At 43.5% G+C, this 20,347-nt stretch overlaps 1 protein-coding gene across 1 annotated transcript in view; it reads right to left on the bottom strand.

Annotated features, from left to right (window-relative positions):
- Nucleotides 1-16,663: 16,663 nt before the first annotated feature.
- The window catches only part of FAT4 (FAT atypical cadherin 4), a 135,926-nt gene continuing 132,242 nt past the window's right edge, over nucleotides 16,664-20,347 (bottom strand). Inside the window, exon 17 of the mRNA XM_035111643.2 lies at nucleotides 16,664-20,332. Within this exon, the coding sequence (XP_034967534.2) occupies nucleotides 18,465-20,332 (1,868 nt within the window). The 3' untranslated portion in view covers nucleotides 16,664-18,464. The remainder of the gene's footprint in view (nucleotides 20,333-20,347) is intronic.

The following is a 20,347-nucleotide window of genomic DNA, read 5'->3' as shown; positions in this document are numbered from 1 at the left end:
AAGTACTTTAAGTAAGGTTAAAAAACAAACAAAAAAACTTTACAACTTTTTTGATGTTGCCAAATAGTTCTCTCTGGAAACTGTTCCAATCTATAAATGCTAAAGGTTTTACTTTACAGTAATGTTATATATGGTTCTTTTTTTAAAAAAAGAAAAAAGTCTCAAAAGCCAAATTCTAAATTGAAAGAAAAATCCTTTTAAGGCCTTATCCATCCCTTAAATCCCAGGGAATTGGTGATCAGTGTAAAGTACAGTTTTCATTCTTTACCAGCTACTTATTAGTTCCCTCTGTTACATAAAAACAGTATCTCTCAAAATCAATGACACCTTTTTTTTTTCATTGTTTCACATTTTCTGGCAAAAGAAATCAGTGGAGATTATCTAGTTCACTTTCTCGAACCCATGCAGCTTAATCAAAGTCAGTCTGTTTGATTTAACAGACCTTCTGACCTAGTTCTATGTGCTCCTGCAGTGAAGTGATTCTTTATACATCTGGCCACTAGTACATATATTACTGTAAATATAGAAATAATGCACAAGTTGCTGTATATTTCTTATTACTGCTGTGCAAAAAAAGTTTTTTCTGGTAGACTGGGATGGAGAAGGGAGAAAGCCTACTAAGGTCGACCTGTGCTCACTCATTGACAGTAGATGATAGCAACTGTGCTACAACCAACTGTTTTCCTGCATCCAGAGAGAATATGGGAAATGGAAAGAAGGATAATGTTTCTACCATACTTGTCAGAAATTAGATGTTGCTTCAGGACCAGACAGTGTAAGAAACTTTGTAATGAGGAGAATGAATGCAAACCTTCCATCCAACCTACTACTATATTAATGTTTTCCCTTGAAAGTGGCCCTGTCCCATATTACATGTTCGATATTGCTTACCAGCTCTGCTATATAGTGTAAAATGGGCAGTTTACTGAGTAATGACTATGGAAGCAGACCTGTAGGCCTCAGCCAACCTCTGAACTCTTAGGTTGCAACTTATAGAAGACTAGTAACAAAGAAGCAGCAAACAGGCAAAGTTTGGGGCTTGGGCTTACATCCCTGCCTCCCACAAAACTTGTCAGTGACCCTAGATAAGCTACTCTCATCATCATCATTGTCTGGACTTTACAGTAAGACAGCTGCATCAGACATGCACCACGCTGCTTTTGGGGCTAAGCAGTGAGGTGACAGACCAAATTCTCTCATTCATTGGAAAAATGAGAAATGGAGGGCCCCTTTTAACACTATAGCTGCTGTTTTGCTTTCACATAATGTTGTTACCTTTGCATCTATATTCCAGAATATTGCAGAAATCAAACCACTTTTTTCTAGTGCAAAAAAAAGACATTTGTGAAAGATCTGGAACAGTTCTGCAAGATTTTCATTGTGTGGAAGGCGTTTTGTACTATTTCCTGCACTTTGCATGGAGTTTGGGGTGTGTGGTTTGGCCAACTTCTATTTCATACTTGTAAAAACTGGAATAAAGGTAAAGGTAAAGGGACCCCTGACCGTTAGGTCCAGTCACGGACAACTCTGGGGTTGCAGCGCTCATCTCACTCTATAGGCTGAAGGAGCCGGCGTTTGTCCGCAGACAGCTTCCGGGTCACGTGACCAGCATGACTAAGCCACTTTGGCGAACCAGAGCAGTGCATGGAAATGCCGTTTACCTTCCCACTGGAGCAGTAACTATTTATCTACTTGCACTTTGACGTGCTTTCGAACTGCTAGGTTGGCAGGAGCTGGGACTGAGCAACTGGAGCTCACCCTGTAGCGGGGAGAGCTCTTAGAACCCCGTGTGCATGCTCATAACTCCAACATTTACTGGCTGGAGAAGAAAGGAAACAGAAGGGGAGTGCCTACAGCTTTTCACAATTTGTCACAATCTAAACTCATCCATTGTTAGTGCAGATGGGGAAAGCACTCTTCCCGAAATGATACATGACTGGTGGTGTGGATGGTCCACTACAATTCACTACAAGAAAACATTGGAACAAATGTCTATAAAACAGTACACCTGGAGTGGGCCAGAGAGCACCAGCAATTGGCAGATTCAGCCATCCCTAACCCTAGAGAGACCCATTGCTCAATCCCCTGGACAGACCCATTTATCTACAATCCACAATTCGTACAAGCTGGTTTGTAACCCGTGCAGATTTAATCCATAATGTGTTTCTGAATCACAACCTTTAACTTTTAGTTTGAAGAGATCTGGGAGCTCTAGAGTGCCTGCTGCTTTTGTTGAACAGTAGCCTAAAATGTCATGCATCTGGTCTTTTAGCTGTTAAAAATATTTAAAAGCCTGCCCTAGGTACATTAGCCAGGCATCTGATTGCCAGTTGAAACATTTCTTGTTTGTTTTGTATGCAACTTGCTACCGCCAAATGTTCCCAAAATGAGATTAGATTAAGGTACATGCTTTCAAAGAAACATCACAGAAATTAGCCTCCAGTATATCCTTCTCATATATCCTCCCAGCCATTACGTTGCTTTCTTTTCTCTCTCTCTCTCTCTCTCTCTCTCTCTCTCTCTCTCTCTCTCTCTCTCTCAGCTTTTTCTTTCTTTTCTTTCTTTTTTAAAAAAGAATAGTGTCTGGCATATGTGAAGAATTACTGCACACTCCAAACCCTCTCCTTTAGCAGCACTGAGCATACCAGAGAGCACTGACAGGACAGGCAATATTAGAAGGGCTGTGTGTTTCACTGAGCCTCTGAACCCAGATGAAAACCTTTCTTTATGTGAAGTTTAGATGTTTGGCTAAACCATTGCACATGTACTTTACATTACCTATTACATAGGGCAGAAAATATTTGCCTGATTTTAATTAGAGAAGCATTTCTCAAACATCGCTGGGAAACCAGGATTAGCTCAGACTACCAAAAAGAGAAAGAAGGAGAGAGACGTTTAAAGTAGCAGTGAAATGTTGCTGTGTTGTTGCGGTTTTCTTTGGGGGGGTGGGGGGTGGAGAGGGGCAATGAAACTGCTTTGTGAAGTTTTAGTATTCAGCACACACAGAATCACGCCCAATTTCACCTAAGGATGACTTCTGGCAACTGGTGGCCTTGCTAGGAGAGGACAGATGTGACGCTCCCCTTGCTGTCTCCTATTGCTGAGCACTTAGGGGAAGGCAAGAATAACATTAGATGGGTGAGCAAAGGATTGCCTTCACTTAACTAGCAGCAGATGCGGTGGAGAAGCTGTGCTGCTCACCTGCTGAACTCCATCTGTCTGGGTTGCTGCAGCATACCAGAAGGAGACAGGGGCAAATGCAGTGGTGGTGAAGTTGCTGCGGAGCAAACACACGGTTAGGGACCTCCTAACTATCCTCAGCACCCTCCACAACCTGCAGCTTCCAGAATTCTTTGGGGGAACCTATGACTGTAAAAAATAAATAAATACATGGTGTGAATGTAGCCATATTCTACAGGCTGCCCTGTTCTCAGGTTGCCGATAGGCTGAGGGTGGAACAGAAAGGAAAAGCAATAGAGATAAATGAGGGCAGAGTTACATTGAGGGGGGGGAGTATTTGATCGCCTGCTAAATTTGCCTGTTTGCCCTCTGATGAAGAAATGACCAGTACATAATTTTAATGGTAGGTTTATTGTAGCTGTGAGAGACAGAATAACAACAGGAAAACCCCCAGAAACCCAGAAGAAGGCCTTCAAAAGATGCAAAAGCCACTTCAAGAAAACTAATGGAATAGAAATCCATTTGTATCCTCCTGTAACCTGGAAAATCATGGGAGTAAAATGACAAAATTGAAGGTGGTATACTTTCATATTTCCTGCTGTTTTCACCTAGAATCATGGGGGGGGGGGAGAGAAGCATGCATGTGTGGAAAAGGTGGGTGAGTAATTACATTGTCCAGTGGCATTGGTTGTTGTGTCACATTGGCCTGAGTTAAATTTAGCATGACATGCCAATATATTGGTCAAAAAGCAACAATTCCATAAAGCAACAAATACTGCAGTTTGAAAAGAACATGAGAAAATGTAATGGAAGTTCTAGCATTTCTATGTGGGTTGTTTGTTGGGTGTTAGCCAAGACTCGAATACAGCAGAAAAGTGATAAACTGCAATGACTCTTTGACTATATAGGACAGAAGTGGGAAACCTCAGGCCCAGAGGCCAAATGTGGCCCTCCAGACCCTCCAGACTCTGCCCAGACCATCACTGTTCTCACCAGTACTGTTCACTGCTTGTTTTGGATACTTTTGCCTGGCAAGAGTGTCTCTTTGACCTATGATAATGCCTCTTCTTTGCCTGGATGGAGAAAGTGTATTCCCCCCTCCCCGGTGTATAAACCTCTGGCTTTTGTGTGGTTGTAATGTAGCCTGACACACAAAATTAAGAGCCCACTGGGAACCAGGCAGAGGGGCTTCTCAGTAGTGGCACCCACTGTGGAATGCCCACCCATTGTCAGACAGGTGAACAATGATACAACTTTTAGAAGACACCTGAAGGCAGTCTCCACTTCTTAGTGGTGTTTTGTTATTGTTTCTGTGTAATGCCTGGAGGCTCACACAATATGTCAGTGGTCCTAAACTGGGAACACATGTGTCCATTTTGGAAGTTACAAATATATACAGAATACAGGAAGTCCAAGCCATGCATACTTCCTGTCCCCTGCCACCATTTAGAATTTCTGAAGCCACTCAGACCATGTGCAAGAATCCGTAGACTTCAGTGAGCACAGAGCCAAGCTCCTAATTCACAAACGGCTGAAATGTTATAGGTGTTAATAAAACATTCTCCCTGTTCATGCTTATCCCATCAAACATGTCTTGATTGGCTGTTCTTGGGTGGATACCTGTGACATGTTTTTGAAAAGGGAGATGAGAGTGCTGATATTAGAGCAGCAGATTGCGTGTGTGTACATGTGTGTAAATGTGTATCCTACTCCAACATACATAACTACTTGTAAATCATGTTGTTGTTGTTTAGTCGTGTCCGACTCTTCGTGACCCCATGGACCATAGCACGCCAGGCACTCCTGTCTTGCACTGCCTCCCGCAGTTTGGTCAAACTCATGTTGGTAGCTTCGAGAACACTGTCCAACCATCTCGTCCTCTGTCGTCCCCTTCTCCTAGTGCCCTCAATCTTTCCCAACATCAGGGTCTTTTCCAGGGAGTCTTCTCTTCTCATGAGGTGGCCAAAGTATTGGAGCCTCAGCTTCACGATCTGTCCTTCCAGTGAGCACTCAGGGCTGATTTCCTTGTAGATCATAAGTGTATCCAATTATGAGCTACAGTGGTACCTCGGTTTATGAACACAATTGGTTCCGGAAGTCTGTTCATAAACCGAAGTGTTCATAAACTGAAGCAAACTTTCCCATTGAAAATAATGGAAAGAGGATTAATCCGTTCCACACGATGAAAAACACCCCCTAAAGCAGCAATTTAACAAAAAATTACTGTCTACCAAGAGGTTTCCTAGGCCTATGGAGGCCTCCACGGAGGCATCGGAGCGTCCGTGACTGGGATGCAGCCACGGAAGCGCTCTGATGCCTTCACGGAGGCAAACTGCGCAGAAAGAAGCCTTTCCCTGATGCAAGTGCCCTGCGCTGCGGCCGCGTCTGTCAAGGCGGCTGAGTAAAGCACGGGAAACCGGGGGGGGGTCCCCTTTGGAAGCTCTTACCGCGCGTTTAGAAAAGGGCTCCCAGCAGCAGCAGCAGCAGCAGCAGTGAGAGGCTTGGCGAGTTGTTTCGCTGCACGGCGGTGGCGGCGCTCGCAGCTCTCCTTCCCTCTCTCCGCGGTGCCGGCCGGGCGACCTTCCTGAAGCCTCCTCAGAGCAGCCGCCGCCGCCACCAGACGCCAGCACTGGCCGGGGTGGCTCGCGGTGCGTCTGGCTTTGGTTGGAGCGGCGGCGGCGATGGCGGCTTCTCTCAACCCCGAGCCTCTCCATTCCGCAGGGGCGCAATGGTGAAGGCCCGGCCTTGGTTTTCTTGACCCCTCCGCGAGGCCGGGCCTTCGCCGTCGCGCTCCTGTGACGTCTCTCCAACTTCGCCGTTGCTCTCCTGCAGCAGGGCTCAAGAGAAGCGGACAGCAGGGCTCGCGGAGGGCTCAAGAGAAGCAGACCTTCGCGCTCCTGCGACACCTCTCCACAGGAGTGCTACGGCGAAGGTGGAGAGGCGTCGCAGGAGCGCGACGCGAAAGCCTGCTTCTCTTGAGCTGGCCTCGTGGAGGGCTCAAGAGAAGCGGACCTTCGTGCTAAACTTCCACTATATCTAGAAGTGGCTTCCCCATGTGAAAGATTTTTAAAAATGCAAAAATTATCAGATAAGGAAATGGCAAGAGAACAGAATGAACTGCCATCTGAATGCATCCAGTGTGCTCCCGATGACAGTAACCTACCTACAGGGGTTCAGGTCAGCTTGTCTGAACCACCTACCTCTTTCCTCCGACATTTTGCTGCTGCTACATGACTCCCACCCACCCCTCTCTCAGTATCAGCTACTAGAGATGAAAGGGGCAGGCCCTGCTGCCAAGTAAGCCCATTCTCTTTGTAAGAGAATGATTTGGTTTATGATTTGGTGCAAGCAACTCTGGATGGAAAGGGAACTCAAAACCTGGTTTTGTGCACACTGCCTCTTGGCTGTGTAGAGCCTGTCTCTGGATTGTGATCGATGGCTGGGATCCTCTGAAAGGAAATGGATTCTAAAGTATCAGTGGCCGGGGGGGGGGGGGGGGAATAGGTGCAATCTGAACAGTTGGGAAAAGATGTTGATTGGCATCCCATGAAAGAAAATGCACCGCTAAAGAGAAGTGTTGCTGAACACTTCTGAAACGTGGCAGAGGAAATATCAAAGCTTCCTCATGTTCCATGCTAATACCTCATTAGCAAAATGAGATTGGAAATAAGCCCGTAAATGCCTGAGAGGCATTTTGTCCATAGAAGGTATATTGTATTGCTGTAGAAATAATAGTGGCAATGCGGGATTTCATCACCGTCATAAACAATTGATCAGCAAGCTGTACTTAAGAGAGACCACATCTTGGTGCCAGCGGAGCTGCTCCTCCTAAACACAGATTAGGTCAGCTAATGAATTTTCCTTCTGTTTCTGAAAAAGACATTTTATATATCTGCTTCTGGCTGAGATGCACTCTGGCTCTCGAGTTTCATACGACATTGGCCACCAGATAGTGGTAATTTTATTTTGCTGGGTAAGATCATGCCAGCCTTCTTAACTATTAGCTAAGGGCTTTTGAGCCCCATAAAGATTTTTCGGACAAGAAATGAGAGCCAATTCACACAGTCTCACATTTGGCTTCTTTCACCATTCTATTTCTCTCCTTAAAAATTAAAATCCTCATTATTAAATATGCACATGTTGGCAAACTAGTAATGTGAATAAGCCACGGGGTCACCATGGACATGATGTGGTGGATGCAATAATTCATAAAACTCATCTTAGGTCCTTACCACATTGGGCCACACCTGCACCAGGCCTTTAAAGCACTGTTATGTTGCTTCCTCCAAAAAAAAACCCTGGGAACTCTAGTTGTTAAGGTTGGTAAAAGTTGCCAGGAGACTTGCTATTCCCTTCACAAGACCTACAACTCCCAAAGGTTCCTGGGAATAAGGATTGTTAAACCACACTGGAAAGTGTGCCTATATGAAAGGGGAGGTTTCCTAACAAGCCTCAGTACCCATGATTCTTTGGGTACCCATGATTCTTTGGGACAATCTATGACTGTTAAATTGGTAAAGCAGTGCTTTCAAGGCATGGTGGGGATGTGGCTTTTGTGTTGTGTTGCATCACATGAGCCCCTCCCTTCAGAAAGTAATCAGCAAAGTCTGCATTGACTGAAGTTTCAGTCACGTGTGGGCCCATTCTCATGACACTTTAATACCCCCGTTTCCAATCGGCAGGTAGTACAACTCTTTCCTATGGGAAAATGGTATACAAATAAACTAGTGGTGTTGGTGATGATTACATCTTTCACTTTTTTACTTTTTAACAGAAAGCTAACTAGAAGTAGACACATAGGTGTACATGGCTGCATTCAGACAGCATTTTATTCCCTTTTCTGATGTTTCTTTACCCAATAATTTCTACTTTGTATGTGATTTTTCACATGATGTAAAAGCTGCTTCTACTGGAATCTAAAAGAAATTTGGCATTCATTTCCAGGTTATTTGCTTCTAGGGGGGGAAATGTTTGCAGCTCCAATAAGGCAGAACATTGCAGGAGTTTTGCTTTGAAATTTGGGGTGGTGTTTTGGCATACAATTCTTTTCCACCATTTAAAATTTAGCATTACATGGCAGTAAATCAAGCAAAAAACCACAATGCCATAACACAACAGATAAAACAGTAAAGAGATCCCTGACCATTAGGTCCAGTCGTGACCGACTCTGAGGTTGCGGCGCTCATATCGCGAGCATTATAATCCGGAAAACTAATGCAATAACCCCCACATCGGAACACACCCTACAGGAATCTTTTTTTGTGGGGTGGGGAATAAAACACTGAAAGTGGAGGACAGCAATAAATAGGCTTGTTTAGCAGAGGTGTGTGATAAAAATAGTGTCTGTACATTTTGCCTTACGTCTTTGGTTCTACAAATGCTAAAAACTTGCTCTTTTTTAAAAAAAGAAAAGAAAGAAAGAAAGGGGTATCTAGGGATTATGGTTCATCTGCGGGGGAAGCAACTGCCCCCTTTATGGATGCCCATGGTGAAGTATATCCCATCAGATTATGAAATGCTTACCTTCCATGATGCTTCTATAGCAGGGGTGGTGTGGGAGTGTCAGTGAGAAGAGAGTTTGTAAGAGGAGACAAAATAGTCATGAAACAAGCATTCGGCCACATGTAGTTTAATGGTTTGATTTACTGAGACTTCACTCTGGAATCTGTGTGTGTGGTTTCCCCCCCCCCCCTCCCTCTCGCTGACTGAGTTTGCCATATCAGTTTGCAAGCCTGGCAAACACTGAGGACATTTCTCCTCTAATATAAAAGTAAATTTGCTCAGTAGGCAATTTGCATCTTGCCTCTGTCTAGTCATGAGATCATTATAATCAAAAAGCAGAGTCCCTAGAAATCTAGGTCACTCAGAGGCAGGGTTTTTCTTTCTTCCCCTTGCAAAAAAAGAAGAAAAGAATGGCACAGCATCTTTTATTGGAGGCTGCAGCTGTGGAAACGTGGAGCTAGCTATTCTTTCACACCCTCTAGAGCCTGATGCCACTGAGAAAGCCCCATCCTCTCTGCCTCAGAGTGATCTTATGGTCACAACATTACTCAGATTAATTGCCTTGGATGTGAACAAACTTAGCTGTAAACTTGATGAGGGAATCAGGGTCTTTTCTGAAAAAGAAATTGTGTACCGACTCAGTCTCAAGCCAGCTAAAGTGGCCTGCTTGATGCTCTATTTAAACCAAAAGAAGCAGTTAGTTAATCTCCACAAACTCAGATCCCATCAATTGTAATGCATGGGGTTTTTTTTCAACTCTGTTAAAAACAAAGCAAAAACAAAAACAACTCGCTCCCCACTAAGATTTACTCAGATTAGACCCACTGAAATGAACTGATCATGGGCCATTAATTGAAATGGGTCTTCTCAGAGTAAAACTTAAATACTACATTTTCTGTTTGTGCCATGACACTTTTATTTTAAAGAAAAAACAGCTGTGGGGTCCCAATTCGGAATATGCTCCAGATTCAGATTAGGGCCCTGATTCAATTTCATCCTGACCACACACACCTGAAGTTGTAATTTCCCATTGAAGGTGCTATATGTAATAAACGTCAAGGCCAAATAGTAGCTGGAGGGAAACATACACCCTGATCTGGATTGAGAGAACATTCCAGAGTGTGCCTCTGAGGCTGCTTTTTTCCCAGAGTAAAAATGGCCAGTTCACTCTTGGTTTTTCAAAAGGATGTTTAGCATAACCATCACATTCAGCATAAGATATAGTGTGCAGTTTGGCCCGAACACATGCTGCAATCCTGTATCTATTTACCAGGGAATAAGTACTCAGACATCTTTATGAGAGATGTGGGATAAATTCAACTCAGTTCACATTTAAAGGTGAACCTACCTAATTCATATTTTCAAAAGCAACACACGATCGCCAAACTAGCTGTTTTTTTAAAAAAACAACAACAAATTCTCCAAATTTTGCAGTACTGTCTTCCAGTCAAGGAAAGTTTACAAGCATGGATATACTGAAGTGTGCATCAAAATGCATATATTAGTAAAATATATATAGAAAAAAACGCATTATATTAGGAGAAACTGCTTTGTAAAATAGGCAGACTTGCGAACAAACATATATATTAGGATATAGCTACACTAAAATGCTGATGAATTTTAATTAAAATATATATCTCAAAGTGATGTGGAAATGTGGAGAACTGAATTTAAGATGGGAGGTGGGGAATCAGAAATTGAGTGACCAAAATTGTGAGTAAACATATGTAGGCTTGCACTGGTAAACTGTATTGGCCCCATAATATATAAATATGCAGTATGTGTGTTACCCTTTAGATATGAAGTGTGGGGAATGTGTGTGTTTTTAAATCTTATGCTTTATTAACATCATTACTAAGCTGCCTGGTCTTGTACCACAAGTATCTGCTTTGAAGCATTTGAGGAAGGATAATGTTCAAGCTGCATCTCATGTGCATGAGAAACAGCCTTTAAAAAGAGAGAGAAGGCAAAGAGGTTTTTTTTTCCCTTCGGTGGGGGAGGATCTGCGCTTAAAATGGTGTGTTTTCAAAAGGGGGACAATGGATTCCCTCTTCTGTGTGTGTGTGTGTGTGTGTGTGTGTGTGTGTGTGTGTGTGTGTGTTGCATGGCATTCAGGGCTGTGCCGGAGCAGTGTGAAGCCCATCAAACAACTTTTTAAACTCGAGTAAGCAGGAACAAGCAAAACAGAAAGAGGAGACAACATGAGAATTAGAACTCTGCGAGGGGATCTCTAAACAATTTCTCATTCATAAGAGTCTTTGAATCTATGACATTTTTTTTCTAAAGCCTTTGGAAGCGCCAGTCTCCCTGTTGTTGCTGCTTTCTGCATGTAGCGTTCAGCCGGCAGGTCATCAAAAGAAATATACACATCTCCCTGAATATAATAACCCTGTAACATTTGTCCTTTTGGAACCCATCTGCAGGACTGAGGACTGGCTTTCCAGGCAGGTGATCCAAACAGTCACCCAGAGTGCTGGGCTTGGGGGGTGTTTTGACTCAACTGTTCACTCAACAGCTGAAACAAACAGTCCAAATAGTTCATCACCACTGAGGAAACAGGCGACGCTAACCTGTGAAGCCAGCACGGTGTTAGCATTTGGGGTTGTTCTTGTTTACTTGCAACAGCACATTTCAACAATTAGTGTTCACTGTTTTGAATATTGTATTTTAAAATGGTTGTAAGAGGGCCTCACAGTGAAGGGAGGGTAAGAAATACAAAGAATAGTAACAACAACAGTGGCCTTCAGCAAATGGGGTGTGTGTGAATTATTGAGCACGACTGTCATCAGATCCTTGTGTGTATTCATAGTGGCTTTTACCACAGGGATAAAAAGTGTGTGTGTGTGTGTGTGTGTCTGTTTAATCATGTGATTTAAGGCTGGATTGATTGGAAAGGTCTGACACTGGTATGAAATATGGAATTTGCTGGGTTTTCTGGGTAACCTGGGTCCAGGGGAAGGAGGGAAGAATGAAGTATTAAAAGGGAATTCATTTCTGGTGAAAATTTAAGTTGGGGAATTAATTAATTAGAATGTATGTATATAAAAAAAATTGAGTCAATAGATAAAATTGAAAGGAGATAATTAGAGAGGAAATTTTAATCAATTGGAAAATAATTGGTATTATGTGAAAAGTGTTCTATAAGGAATTGGAAATGGGGACCCAATGGGGGAGTCCAAATGATATGATGATGATATAAGATTATTAGATAATTTTTTCTTTTTTTCTTTTTTGTGGTGTTTTTGGTTTTGTATTTCTTTTTGTGTTTTTTCTTTTATTTCTTTTTGCATTTTTGTATGGTTTTCTTATGTGTAAAATGAATAAAGATGAATTTTTTTAAAAAAGTGTGTGTGTGTGTGTGTGTGTGTGTGTGTGTGTTCTAGAGTGCTTCTTCAGACACCCCAAAGCACTTTTTACAAAACATTTCAAACCTGTAATGTCAGGCTGTATGTACACTATACCTTAAAAGCACATTTGAAGTACCTTCTTTTCCGCAAAGAGTTATGAGCCCTGTAGTTTACCCCTCACAGAGTTAGAGTTTGCAGCAATGCTTAACAAACTACAGTGCACAGAATTCTTTGAGAAAAAGAATGCATTTCAAAGGTGCTCTAAAAGTATAGTGCATACACAGCCTAAAAATTGTGAAATGGGATGGAAATACAATTAAAAACGCACACAAGGTATTCAATAGTTAAATAGTGGAAGGGATGCCAGGAACGTTCTTCGCCCGACATTTAAGACAAGGGTGAACATTTTTCACCCTGAGAACCACATTCCCTCCAGTAAAACTTTATGAGGGCCACATGCCATGGGTGAGCAGAGCCAGAAGCAAAAGTAGTAGGAGCAAAAGATGGGATTATTTGTATAGAGCTTACACTCTAGCTGTGTAGAAGTCAGAGATTTACACCCCCTCACCCCCTTCCATCCTCAGGCAAACAAATTGGGACAACTACCACGGTTAGGAACTGGCAAAAGCACTGAAGGGCAGGACACCTTCGTTTGGGGTTCCTTCCTTGTTCTCCTGCGTGAGGGGAAGGACCCTGTTGCAACAGCAAAAATAAAGGCCTTGCTTCTCGAAATTCTCTGGTTGGCCTCTGTTATATTCTCCAACCAATGGAGAAGCCATTAAGGGCTCTTGTGTACCCCATAAGGGAATAAGGGCAGATTTTTGCTTATAACAGGGCCACACAGCAAGGCCTTGATGCTTGCATTTGGCCCTCAGACCCTTGCCCCTGATCTAGTTGATCTAAGGCTGGCCTTGGTACAATTCTGTGCAGCTGTATATGATTGAAGCATGGTTTCTCTTTGCAATGCAGTCGAGGAGGTGAAGCCACCAACCTTTCCTGAGAGCAAAGTTAATTAGATGAGAAAACGTGAAGAGGGCCACCTTAAGCTGCTTAAGCTAATGACGGGTGAGTTGCATTGGAAGACAAAGGGAACACGCAGAACATGCTGTACTAAACCTTCGAAACCCTGAGATAAATGCACGTCCCATTATGTCATGCTTGGAAATAGAAAAGACCCCGCTCTCTGATGCGCCTGCCCTTCCCTTGCTGTTTTACTTTTGCGTGTTGGATGTCACTTGAAACACAACAAATTGCCTGGTTTGTATCCTGTTACAGCTATCCTGGGAAATCACAAAGTCAAAACAGAAGCCGCTAAAATCATGAGGCAAAGGAAACGTCGATGGCACTGCAGGGGGAAAAAGAAACCCTGTCAGACTCAATTCCTCAGGGCCTCGGCCACTGTTGGGAAGGGCTCATTTCACGACAGTCTTGGCACTGCACACGAGGGGAGGAGGATGAGAGGAACAAGGCTTTTTGCCATACAATGGAAAGACATTCAAATGGGTCTTGCATATAACACAGAGTACAAAGAGACACCCAAAGATTTTTCATATTACAAAGGGTGGATGATTACAATTCACACATGGTCAAAGTAAAGGAGAAAGTCAATGCAACTTTGCATGTGTTGTATTAAAAAATAAAAAATAAACTTTTCTCCCAATGTAGACAGCAGCTTCAGAGCAGCTGTTTTCCTCAAGACTGTGTCAGAGTTAGAAAAGAGTTAGGGACATGCAGTAGGAAGTCCTTATATACTGAGTCAGATCCATTGGTTCATCTTGTTTAGTATTCCCTACGCTGACTGGCAGCAGCTTTCCAGTGTTTCAGGCAGAGGTCTACCTGGAGACATCAGGGATTGAACCTAGGGCCTTCTGAATGCAATGCAGATGCTCTATCACTTAGCTACTGCAATGGTGCTGGTTGCTTCCTCGTGGGTAATCCGCTCCAAACTCTGTGGCTGGTTTTTACAGTTTTATTATATACATATGTACAAAACAGAGCAACAAAAAGCATGACTGTACTATCCCGAGTCAGAATCCGGAAGCACCGCCCTTCGTGACTATCGCCAACAGAACACACTGGGCATTCGGAATCTCCTCCTCTCTGCGCGCCTCTTTTCACCCCTCCGCTGTTAGGGTGATGGGGCTGGTGGAGAAGCCTCCCCACTGGAACTGCCCAGCTGGGGGGCTGGTGCTGTCTCCTCTGGCACCTCCCCCTCCTGAGCGCTCTGGTCCAACCCTCCAACGCTTCCCCCTGGGAACCTTCCCCTCTCAGCATCCTCACGGCTCTGCACCGCTTCCTGAGGGTCAGCACCACCTTCTGCGGACGGCTCCGAAGCGCTGCCATCAATATATGCTTCTGCCATGGAAGGAGGATCTTTTGTCAGTTCTTGAAAATATTAGTGCTTACATTTTTCAGCCCAATGGCCACATTCCCTCATAAGCAACTTCCTATTAAATACCAGACAGGTGCCAACCTTGTCTTCTCAGCACCTATTGAAGACCTGCCTCTTCTGTCAAGCCTTTTAAGTAGAGCTCATTTCCAGTCTGCTTCTATACTGACATTGTTTTCAGTTGTTTCAGATGCTTTTGTGCTTGTGCGTTTGCCACCCATTGGAAGAGCAGGCTATAAATTTAATAAAACAGCAACAGCAACAACCTTTTAAGGGAGCCACATGCCAATGCAGCCAGAGGCTGATGTAGGTGGAGCAACAGATATGATTATTACCTACGTACAGTTGGCTACATTCCAGCCAATGAAAAGTCTGGGGGACTCTAAACATGCACATCTTTCCATTATCCATCCAGGCAAACAGGAGGCATGACCACAGTTGAAGGACACACTCTAGACAGAACAAAGCACTCAAGAGTAGATGGAGCAGGGCCAGTGAGGGGCATGGTCTGATTAGAAGCTGCATGTCCTGCAGTGGAACATAACCAGGGGAGAGGTTTGAAGCCCAGATACAGGGGCTGGAGGGCAGTATCTGCTCCTGGGCCCGATGTTCCTCAACCTTGTTGTAGTGTTCTGAAATAGGCCAAGAACTATTCCTGGGAATAATCTGTCTTTTGACCACGGACCCAGCTTCTGCTAATGGCAAGTCAGGAAAAGAGGGCTTGAATGATCAAATAGGAAGTCTGAAATGCATAGGTCATATTAGGCCCCGAAAGAGGAATACAAACATGTATTCAGAAAGTCATTGGTAAAGGATGCAATATATGTTTTGACTGAGCAAAGAGAAAGAGTGTGCTATATAAATGTGAAGGCTTAAAGGAATGTTATCAATTCAGTTTAAGCCAACACAAGGTATAATTTTCCTGTAACAATATAAACCGATAATCTTAAAACAACTTCTTCTTTTTAAACAGGCATATTGCAAGCCGTAAGAAGCCTGGTGTTAATTTCAAAAGATTTTCATCATTGAAGCCTCTAACTGGAGTTAAAACCAGAGCTTGGCTTGGGTACAGTCAGTATTAAGAGGATAATATCTGACCCAAACAGACAGCTTTTTAACAGATGCTTAATTAGAGCAAGCCCTGAACCCACAGATCAGCTGTAGATAGCCTGTTATTTCAGATGCAACTACTTAGTTGTAAATGAATACTGTTCTGGCCCACTGTCTTCTGCTGAGCACACTGACAATGGGCAACAACTTGACAACAACAGAAACTTTGCCAGAAAAGATTGGTTCAACTTCCTTGTGCAAATGCAGAAGCAGAAATTTCCAAATTTTGCTCCCTGTGAAGAATAGCTAGGGAGTCTTGCTAAAGATCACTGCATTCGTAACTCACATTCATTTTGAAAATATGACTTAGCATAGTTTATTATTATGCATTTTATAAGCTAAAGTCGTTGTAGTATAATAGAAACCACAATACTCAACTTAAATCATTCACAGTTGAAGTAATGAGATGGAGAGAGAGGTGTGGCCTGGGAAGGGTCTTGAGGACCATTGTAGAGAGTTCTGGAAGGCCACACGGGGCCTACAGGATGGAGGCTATTCACTCCAGATCTAGATGAACCTGTCCGGCTGCTTTGCATCTGTCTGTAGAATCACAAAGTTGGAAGGACCTAAGGGTCATCTAGTCCAATCCACTGTAATACAGGACTCTCAACACATGGTCTCCCATCCAACTTGAATATACTTGTGTGAACCTGCCTGAACACAAAGGTTAACTCTGGAGTCCCTGCTGTATGTCCTTCCACCACAAAAAGTCAGGGCCTTTTTTTGTTTCTTAAGGTCCAGCTCATCTTCTGGGCTGTTACATATCCAGAGTGACAGTGACGGCCAGTTGCATTAGCCCATGGCATGGTGGGTCTGAGCTTGTGTTAAATCCACCACTGTTTCCCCAACGTAACAGTTGGGTGACTGTATCAGCCCAAAGTCTGGATCCTTGCCCTTTGCTCCACCAATCTCTGTGTAAGCTGTAACTAATAAACCTGTGGCCATTTTTAACCCATTTCCAGTTACAGTGCTATTCATGTTCTCTTACTCTGTGCGTGGCTCCATGGTGCAGACTCAACTAAGAATATATTTTCCCTGGTAGGGAAGAACAATGACAACCTGGCAGGATGAAGAGTGGCAGATCAAGTAGGAGCTGAGGTGTAACTCCTTGTTCCCATCATCGCACACAAGACAGTTTAAATAAATATTTTAATTCTATTATTGGCATTTACACATAGAAAGCATACGGTATGTTACAATTTTTATCAAAATGCGAAAAAATATTGGATGTTACATAAGTAACAAATGTAAAAAAGGGGGGGGAGAAAAAAAAGGAAAGCATTTTTCTTACTTTCCCTGAAAGTAAGAAAAGTATTCAGTATAGGAAAATATTGATACCAAAAACATAGTTTAGCTAAAACAAAAACGGGTGAGAAAGGGAGAGAAACAGCAACACCCCCCACCCCACACACACAGAAAACATTTATTTTTTAAATTTTTAAACAGTACTATAGGAGCTGCATGGAAACACAGGGTTTGTTTACACAAAGCAAATTCAAAATGAGGGGGGTTTAGAACAGTCACCTACCATGACTTGGAGTTTAGGCATTTCTCAGGGTCCCTTCTTATGATACAGTTTGTACTTGGGTTGAGCACAGAACACACACGCATCGTATCAGCAATGCATGGAGCCTATATGTATGTTTCCTTTAAAGTATATGCGCTTGCACCAGCAGAACCCCGTTTGCATGCATTTTTAGAAAGAAAAGCAGGCTGGTGCCATTCATAACTGATACAATGTGTGCATCCTTCATACTTAAGGACCTGTTAAATGCATATTCCTCTGATCCAAGAGTGCAATGATTTCCCCCCCAATAAATATTTTTATGTCAAACACTTCAGACGTAGAAAATGTTGTGATGTAGGAAAAGGTCACTCCAGGATCTGGTAGGGAAGGCAGTGCTTACAATAATAGTTAGTGCTTTATGGCTTTTAAAACAACTTTTTATAGGCAAGTAGTCCTCACAATGGCCCCCTGTGAGGTAGGTTTGTAATTTTTGAAAGAGCCCCCTCCCATTTTCATAGATGGCAAAACTGAAACACTGGTATTGAATAGTTGCCAAGACCATACAGAGCTGGTGTTCAAGTTGAGATTCATTTGAAACCAGTGGAGTTCTGTCTACTAACCTCGCCTTGCACTGTACTCGCTCCCTGTTCTACAGATTCTATTATTTGTTCAATTTGATAATCAACATGGTTTCCATACTAGCAAGAAATACTGTTGCTTGGAGGAAATAAGGACAGAAGATTCAGAAGTTCTCACACAACTTTGTCAAATATAATAATAAAAAACCCTAAAGTGCTGATGAGCTCGAGCTGGTTCTAGCACCCTTTGTAATGAGAAAGATAATATAGCCATCGCTCAAGCTTATCGTTCCTTAAAGTATCCAGATCTGAGCAACTGCTGTATACAGGGAATATGTTTTCTGAGAGAACCTGATAGCATTGTTCCTTCACCCAGCCTTTGCAGAATTGCTTCAAATATCTCCCAACAAAAACAACATACTTGATATTCTTGCATTTCAGAACAACTTATTAAAATCGGATACAAACACGCTTTCCACAATAAACAGTCTTGGGTCCATATTTAGAACCAATCACTATTAATTTAAAAAATCACAAACCAAACATGGAATACAGAAAATTCTTTCCAAATGCTGCATGCCAAATACCTTGTTTGGAAATATAATGCATGCAGAGAGAAACAAATTCAACTGATCTCAATTAAATTAAACAAAAAAGATGTATTTGTCCTTTTCAGCAGCATAATAATGATTATTATATTTTTTTTAAAAAATGTGTCCTAACTACTGGCCCTGGGTAAAAAAAAGTTTGTTTGTTTGTTTTTTTAAAAAATCTGCCCTTCTCTTATCTACAATGATAGAATGGCTTGAAAGTTTCGTGCTTTTGCATTTTGACAATGTCAGTATGAAGTTCTATACATACTGTTCGGCTTCCCCGTCTTTGGGTTGTGTTGTACCATTTTTGCTCTCTTCACTTACATTTGTGGTTGCCTTTTCTGGAAGAGATGCCAGATCTTTAAAAACATCCACATAATGCCCAAATCCTGGGCCCCAGTTCAAAAGGTTGTCCCAGTTGAAGTTCCCTCCTTGCTGCCCAAGTCTTAAAGGTGACGTACTCTCATGAACACTGGGTGCAGTTGCTTGTGCACCCACAGGCCCACCACCCTCTCCTCTTCGGCCTGGGTATCTCCTAGGCTTCAACCTAGCCCCGTAATTGTCTTCATCATCTGCATCTGACTCATTAACTTGAGACAATTTGGGCATTCTGGAGGTATACACCATGGGCTTTTCCCTGTCATACTCCATCTCAGAACATGTAAAAGAGTCGTGGGAATCACTGTCAGATGATGATTCCGGGGCTGGAATGCCATCAGCTGGATTCCTTGTTCTGGACAGTGGCCTTCTGCAGTCCTCCTCAGAAGAAGACCTTCCATGGTCAGCGCTGCAGATGCTTGGATTTCTTGGACGCGGGGTGTTAAGCCTCTCCACCTCTTCAATGGAAAGGCCCACAGGAGGACCACTCTCCAGTGAAATCTGTCCTATGGGTTGCTTTAAGCGGCTTCCGGGCCTGGAACTATGAGTTGCCATCATCTGAGGGCTCTTGCTTCTTCTCCCTAGTCGAGTGGGGTAGTTAAAAATGCCTGTCTGGCAGACATCATTGTGCATTTCCAAAGAGCTCCCTTCTCTTATGGAAAGATGCACTTCCCTTGCAGGGCTGTTTCTGTAGAAAGTCGACGATTTGGAAAATGGAGCAGGGCTGTGACGAGAAAGGTGGTTGGGGGTCGCGCATGCAGAGTGACTTAAGGAACTGGTCCTTAGGCCTTGGCCGTACGAAGGCTGGTATGTTAAGCTGCTTGCCCCCAGGGGCATAGGCGACTGCCTTGCAAACCCCAAAGGACTGTGCCTTTGGATGGAGAATTTCGGCGTGTGACTCCGGAACTGCTTATAGTGCTGGATGATGTCTGCGTCCGAAGGAGCTATGCTGCTTGCATTGTCAATGTCATAATGCTCTATCTCAGTGTCAGGAGAAGCGAGAGGAGCACTGGGGATAGTCTCTGTGTTGTGTGGGATATCCGTCTCATCAAAGATGAGGTAAGGGTTTTCCCTCTCAATTATATCAGGCTTCGGGTTTCCTTCAGGCTGCTTCCTGATCGTCATATCATCGCCGTAGGGTGGGATGTTATCGGGGTCGTCGAAAGCGTCATTCTCACTCCCCTTCTTTTTCTTCTCCTTTGCTTTCTTCTCCTCTTTGGGTGCCTTGGCCTTCTTTCCCTTGCACTGATTGCACAGGATCAAGCTCAGCACCAGCAAGGCCAGCACAGTAGCACAGCTGCCAACAATGGCAGGAACAGCCCAGAGGGGCAAGGAGAGCTCAGCTGGGTAGGTCTGTGAGACACAGACATAGGCTCCATTCGCCTCTCCCTTGCACACTTTCCCCTGGGCACAGATGATGCCAAGGCAAGCCACCACTGTGTCACACGTTCTCCCAGTGTAAGATTCTGGGCAGATGCAGGTAAATCCAGACCTTTCTCCAGGTTCACAGCTGCCGCCATTCTGGCAGGGGTTGGAGGCGCAGGCTCCGGGCAGCACACACTTGTATGTATACCACTGGTTAATGCACATCAATTCGCCCCCGCAGGGACTGCTGGCACAGATGTTGGGCCCTCGGCAGCCAATCTTCACAGAGGGGTCCGTTTTAGAGATGGTGGCGAGACTGTGCTTTCCAGTGAAGGGAAGACTTTCATCCCCATACTTAAAGTAGGCAATGCAGCCATCAAAATCTAGGAAAACAGAAA

The sequence above is a fragment of the Zootoca vivipara genome, chromosome 9, assembly GCF_963506605.1.
Source record: "Zootoca vivipara chromosome 9, rZooViv1.1, whole genome shotgun sequence".
Taxonomy (NCBI): Eukaryota; Metazoa; Chordata; class Lepidosauria; order Squamata; family Lacertidae; genus Zootoca; species Zootoca vivipara.
The sequence above is the reverse complement of the archived record's forward strand: the minus strand, read 5'-3'. Positions and strand labels throughout refer to the sequence as shown.